Raw genomic sequence first — 7,090 nt, 5'->3', positions numbered from 1 at the left:
TATTCTCAGATGCTCAGCATTGTGCCTCTGGTTCTCTATTTCCAGCCTCTCCATGTTTTGAATCTTGAACAAACATGCCAAGAAGGAGAGTAATTGAAACTATTTTCACCTAATTCAGCTATGTTCTGCTGTGATTAAGAGCCCTTAGTTATTTTTATTTCAAGAATAATTATTTAGTTTCACTGGATGTATGGAATGTTTGTGTGTGCTTAAAACTCCATACATAAATTATATCTAGCATAGATAAGGGGGGGGACTTGCTTAGAGTTATACAGGTATTTAATGGCAGGGATGGAGATCTTTTACAGAGGTGGACAGTGACTGGAACTTCATTTAGTCACTGGATGGTGTTAGATAGCTCCAAAGAGCGTGGAATCTGGCATCAGATACAGGTTCATCTTAGGTTGCTACTTAATATATGAAAGAATTGGTGCAATTAACAAACTCTTTCTTCCTCATATCTAAGATGAGTATCAGAAGATTACCTATTGGATTGTTATGAATTAAATTCATGAAAAATGTTTATAAAAGCTCCAGACAAAAAATATACTCATTAAAAATAATTAGATCTGTAATGATGCGCTTAATATAAACTGGAATTAAAAGATTAAGTCTAATAAATCCTGTATGACCTACATGTTTTCTTTATGTATAAATCTCTCCAAAACTTAAGGAGTGCTATTGAAGATGTTTTATGTTCTGTGCATTTCAGATGAATTCTGTTTGCTGTGTACTCTAAACCCAATTGAACATCATGGAAAATCAGAACAATGTCACAGAATTTGTTTTCATGGGACTGTGGGGAAATAAACAAATAGAGCTACTCTTCTTTTTCTTGTTCCTCCTCTGTTACTTGGCCGTCTTAATGGGGAACATCCTCATCTTACTCACAATCACTTGTAGTCATCTAATTGAAGAACCAATGTACTACTTTCTCTGCCACCTTTCCCTCATGGACCTCTGCTACACCTCCACCGTGGTCCCTCGGCTAATCAGGGATTTAGCTTCAGTAAGAAAAATTATTTCCTATAACAACTGTATGACCCAGCTCTTCACTGCCCACTTGCTGGCTGCTGTGGAGACATTCATCTTGGTGTCCATGGCTTTTGACCGCTATGTTGCCATTGTCAAGCCTCTGCACTACATGATCATCATGAACATGCAGAGGTGTAAAATGCTGATCATCATGGCCTGGGTTGTGGGGTTTTGGCACTCTATTGCTTTACTGCTCATGGTATTCAATTTACCTTTCTGTGGTCCTAATCAGATAGATCACTACATATGTGATGTGAAGCCTCTTTTGAAACTGGTGTGCAAAGATATTCATGTTGTTAGAATCTTGGTCATTGTTAATTCAGGGATTGTGGTAGTTGTTATTTTTCTTGTCCTAGTAGCTTCTTACATACTCATATTATATAATCTCAGGACACACTCTTCTGCAGGACGACGCAAAGCTCTGTCGACCTGTAGCTCTCACATCATGGTTGTAGTTTTATTCTTTGTGCCCTGTATCTATACCTATGTTCTACCTGCAGGGAGTGAGAACAGGGATAAGGAAATTTCTGTGTTTTACACAGCAATTGCCCCCATGCTGAATCCTCTCATCTATACCCTGAGAAATATGGAGATTAAAATTGCCATGCTGAAGGTATGGTCTCAAATGGTACATTCAAAATTAAAGTGACTAAGATGATATGTGTTGTATTTTTGATCCTGTGTCCTCAAAGCATTTATCGTTTGAGATTTTTAGGAAGTGTTTATGCTTTTTTAGGGGTAGTTGGACTAAATTACCTCAGACAATATATGAGCCCAAGCAACAAGTTACTGTGAGTCAGAATGCCATCTTTACTTTAAAGGGTCCAAATAGTTCAAGGTGTGACTACTTCAATTTGAGGAACTCAAGAAATGTCCTTCCAAAGCACATCTCTGATCATATCACTGCCCTCTCCAAAAATTGATATGCAACTCTATTTTCTTTGAAATATAATCAAACATTCTCACTTGTTTATCAGAAACTTCCAAAACTGGTCTAACTTGCTAGTCTCAGAAGTCACTACACTGGAAGAAAGTATGGTGTTACAATGATAGGCTTTAGGGTTTATGGGAAATGGGCGATACTGACTCTAGTTTTTATCTCTTTGTCTTAGAAATTTGCTTTAATTATATGTCTCCATTTTTAAATATCTGTAAAATGGAGTAATATTATATGTCATAAAGATGTAATGTTACTCTGGCTAACACGTCAAGTTTTAGCATTGTATGTGGCATACCTAACTCCTGTTAGGTCATTTTTCACTTTCTCTACCTTTCATCCCGCATTTCCCTTTGCTTGGATGCTTTCATCCAGGTACACTGAACCCCTCTACATTCTCCAAACACTCTCTAAAATCTCTCACTTCTGTGGCTTTATGTCCCCTATTTCCTCTATTTATAATGCCTCCACCCCTACAGTTTAGTGTACATTTCTTACGTACAGTTCATGTTTCTCTTATTTTCTTATTCATGAAGATTTTGCAGATCCATAAACAGACCAGAAGTATTTCTGATTCCTGCCCTGTTTTTTTGTGTTGCTATTCATCTGTACATTCACTCTATTTCAAATAATCCTTTGCCCTGTAATAGTCCGTCTTCTTATGAACTGTATTTTTCTACTTTGAGCCAGGTTATGTGCTATTTCTTAGCTTTTCTTTGTATCTCTCTTTTTTCTAGCAATAAAGCCAGCACAAATTAAAATGTAAATAAAGTTACTGAACTATATTCAAAGATACTATCTTCTCTTTTTTTGACTTTATACGTTGTTCTCACTTACCTAGAACTTGTCCTTTTGTTTTTAACAATCATACATTAATAGTAAAATAAGTAATGTCAGAAAGGCTAAAAGTTTAAGCTAAACATCATGTGTCTATCAGTGAGGGAATGAAATTGATCAGACTCTAAGCCCACTGTAATGTCTTCTAACCTACTTATTTTCTGCAGTAAGGAGACACTACTATTTTAATTGTTGTTTACTCCCTTGTCCATTGAATCACATAACCCAGTCTCAGCTCTGTGCTTTGGTTCCCACTTGTCCAGACATTTCTCTCTGCCCAGGCACTTGTCTTCTCAGCAGAATGGCTGCATTACGTACATACAGTTTCCTTGATTGAGTTACTTCAGCCCCACAGACAAACACAAAATCCAGGAAAAATCAGAGAGAGAGCAGTGTTTGTCTTTAGGGCCAAACACCCTCCTTTTAGTGTCTTAATCTTTAAAACCTTTCACATATCTAATAATATTTTTGTTCTCCTGGATCCACCCAAACCTCTGGTATATGATGGGAAAACATTTTGTCCATCCCATAGCATTGTCCATAGCTTTGGCAAATTATTCGTAGTTCTGTTTGATCTGGTTTAATGTAGAATTGTTTGAAAGAGTATTTGGATTTTTTTAAAGTATAGAAACGTGGTGTGTTAAGTGTACCTGTGTACGTGTGCGGGTTGTGTTGTGTGTATATGGTATGGGGGGTTTTGTGGCTCTTGTGAAAAGGCCACAGAAAATTCTCATGCCATCAGAAGGAATGCTATGAAACAAAACCACACAAAAATATTATTTGTTTTCTTTTCTCAAATGTATACAAGATGTTTGTCAAAACCATAATGATATTATATATTAAGGTCACAAAATATATTGAACCAAGGTAAGTTATCTACTTGCTATGCACTATTTCTAAGATTCGCTTTCCAGCCTGCATCACAATATCTAATACCTTAAAAAAATTGTCAAGTTAATGTGTAGAAGAATTTGATAAAATATTTTCCTCAGCATGTGAGTGCAAACAGAATATTTAAGAAACATTTATGGTATTAAATATGTAATTTAATCAATTCTATCTATTTATATACCAATTTATTAGTAATTTACAAACCTACCTTACTAAATGTTTTTAAAGGAATACCTTAATCGGTTACTGAACACTCACATTAGAGAGACACACTATTTAAGCCCCAGAGTTGTCAGAAAACATCAGACTGGAAGAAGATTAGAAGACTTAACTGGGGCCTAATGGAAAGAGTGGAGTCCGTAATGAGCTATGCATGATGCAGTTGTATGTGACTTCCTGTCTCAGTCACATTCCATCCCTCACTCTTTCCTCAGCCCTTTCCCTGTCTCTGGTCATCCATTGAAAGAGATGATTTAGACACTTCTAGGCTATTCTAGTATTCTTTTCAACACCAGAGAGAGACCTACGATTATGGTGTCACATATCCTAGATATTTCAAAGCAATCTTAGTTTCAAATAGTTCTTCCTTTCCTCTGTACCTAAACCAACAACTTTCCCACTGCATTTTGATTTTACTAAATATCGCTTACAATAGCTGCTTCATCTGAAACTGCACAAAATAATCTTATTTTACTTCAAGTTCTGATATTTTTACTATATAAGGAGCCATAATCTGAATTGAGTCCACCACAAGGAAAAGTAGTCTGGAGTTAAATATATCAAAAGAAGATGAAGGCCCTTTCTGAGGCTTGGTGCCTTCCCACTTCTGCCCAACTTGTACATTAGAGCCACAATAATTAGAATATGTTCTCACATGCAGGTGGTTCTGAGGGGATATGGTGTGTCTAGTGCATTATGGTGGCCAGGAATCTAAGCTCTCATGTGAGTAAGATCTGTTTATGATAGGCTAGTTGGCTGACTTTGAACATAGTCCACCTGCAGTTCCTAGTTTAATTCTCGGTATATAGCAAACATCTTTTGTGTGGTTATAGCAGTTGCTCTTGTTATCAGGACTTTAGAGAATTCAAGCTCCCTGGCCAGAGATCTTAAGCAGTTGGCTAGTAAGAGGTTTTATCTAGGCTTTTTGAGTTTGAAGATTCAAATTTTTAAAAACTGTGCTGCCTGCCTATCCATTAACAGGAGCAAAAATCTGTACTTAATCGTAAGTTCACTAAAAAAACACAGATGGTTGGTTCTTGCCTCAGCTGGAACCACCTATTGATGGGGAAAGGGAGGTGGACATGTTGGTGATTTTCTCTCTGAAGATAGCTATGGGCTTCACTGGAAATATTTTCCTGCAGAACAAGGGTGTCTCCTGACTTCACTTTTCCTTAGAAGGAAGAAAGAAACTAGGAAGCCCCTGTTTGCCCCGCCCACTGTCCTGCCTTCATTCAGTGAATATCCTCAACATCAGCAAGTCATACTCTCTTTCACATGCTCAAGTTATTTCTGATTGATTTCTCAAGCACTGTTATCTTTTTATGCTCCCTAAATTCTTTAACTTCAATGTTTTGTTTTCACTAATCTTATGTAGTTCTGCCCTCTAAATATTGTAAATTCTATGATAAATGTATGAGATAACATGCATATAATTATTTCATTGTTCCACAGTTAACGTAAAACATGAGGGTGGGCAGGACACCATATGTTTTCATTAAACATATTTTTCTTCCAACTACAAAAGCTTTGTTATTGTACATGCTGAAAACTGAAAACCATGTTGAAAGAGTATAAAGACCTTAATTTATAGAAAGAAATATTGTGTTTATGGACCACATAGCTCTGCGTTATTATGATGTGAATTCTCCACAAATGAATCTCTGGCTTCAAGCAATCCCAAACAAAATATGAACAGGCATAAATTTAGAATTTCTAAACTGATCTAAAATGTATATGGAAATGCAAAGGACCTAAGTTAATTCCCAGAACTTTAAAACAGAACAAAGTTGGAGAACTTACACTATCTGCTTTCAAGGTAAATTATAGAGCTACAGTGTTCAAAACATTGTGATGTTTTTGTAAAGATATACTGGCAGATCAATAGACCAGACTGGAAAGTCCAGAAGTAGACCGGCAGACGTTGGTCAACTAATTCTGAACAAAGATCTGGTAATTTAGTGGAGAAAATAGCCTTTGCAACAAACGGTAGTGGAAGTGTTGGGCGTCCAAATGTAACAATCACAACAACATAAAAAACCTTTCATCTATACATCACGCCTTGTATACATTTATTTCAAAGTGGATCTTAGACCTACATACAACATGCAAATATATAAAAAACTTAGAATAAAACGTAAGAGAAGATCTTAGTGACCTTGGATCAGAAAAATAATTTTTAAATACAGTACCAACAGTCTGGTCCATTAAAAAAAAGATAAAATGTATTTCACCAAAATTAAAACTTTTGCAGCAGAACAAGTTATATCTCTGGGGTGAGTTTAAGATTTGAGGATGTAAATGCAATACTTACATATGTTTCTAAGAGGTGTCCTAGTGTGTATTTATCAGAGGAGAAGATTAGAGATATGACCAGCTGTCTTTTTTTTTTTTTGTCTGTGGATTGATACCTGCTAGTTTGAGTAAAGCTTGGTCAACATTGAGCATAATGTTGAAATGAAGAACCAGTAAAACACTGGATTTTGATATCTTCTATGCTCAAGTCCTAGATCCTTCATTTACTCAGAATTTCTAGATTTTCAAAGACTGGAAGCGAGCACCAAAATTAAAAATACTCATTTTCTGCTTTTTGTTGCTTACTGGCTATTTGAGCTAGTTATTTAACCTCTAGAAACTTCTGTGTTCTTATATGCATAATACAGGAAACAATATTGATGTCAATATGTGCATTATACTGAGTATTAAATAATATAATGATCTTAAACACATACCAATAATCCCTCAATAAATTATTGTTATTCTTATTAGTTTGCTTAGTAGCGTGATCCAAATCAGATTAGGTAATATAAAATTTGATTTTCTGATGTGTTAAATGGAAGAGAAGACTTTATGTATGGATTTTTATATCGTAGAGAAAGAGAGACTAACTGAACTTTATTGTGAATATTCAGTGACAGGAGAAAAAATCAAATGGCAAGCACAGTAAAAGCTTTGCTATACTTCCAGTGCTTTCTTCCTCTGATTTTTCCATCTACTTTTACTTTTCTCCCTGCCAAGTTTATGGGGAAAAATAAATTTATTCTTTTATCTTTGCTTTTCTTTGTCTCCCTTCCCCCAACCATCTACTTCATCAATTTTAACCCCTAACAATGAGTAAGTTGGTACAAATTATGTTATCAGGCATCACTGATTTTATTAATCTATCTGCTCTAC

At 35.7% G+C, this 7,090-nt stretch overlaps 1 protein-coding gene across 1 annotated transcript; it reads left to right on the top strand.

Annotated features, from left to right (window-relative positions):
• The first annotated feature begins 754 nt into the window (after positions 1 to 754).
• On the top strand, positions 755 to 1,684 carry LOC103543026 (olfactory receptor 4P4-like). The gene has a single exon (XM_008509954.1). The coding sequence runs from the start codon at positions 755 to 757 to the stop codon at positions 1,682 to 1,684; it is 930 nt and encodes a 309-aa protein (XP_008508176.1).
• The last annotated feature ends 5,406 nt before the right edge of the window (positions 1,685 to 7,090 follow it).

This window comes from Equus przewalskii, chromosome 11, assembly GCF_037783145.1.
Source record: "Equus przewalskii isolate Varuska chromosome 11, EquPr2, whole genome shotgun sequence".
NCBI classification, from domain to species: Eukaryota; Metazoa; Chordata; class Mammalia; order Perissodactyla; family Equidae; genus Equus; species Equus przewalskii.
The sequence above is the reverse complement of the archived record's forward strand: the minus strand, read 5'-3'. Positions and strand labels throughout refer to the sequence as shown.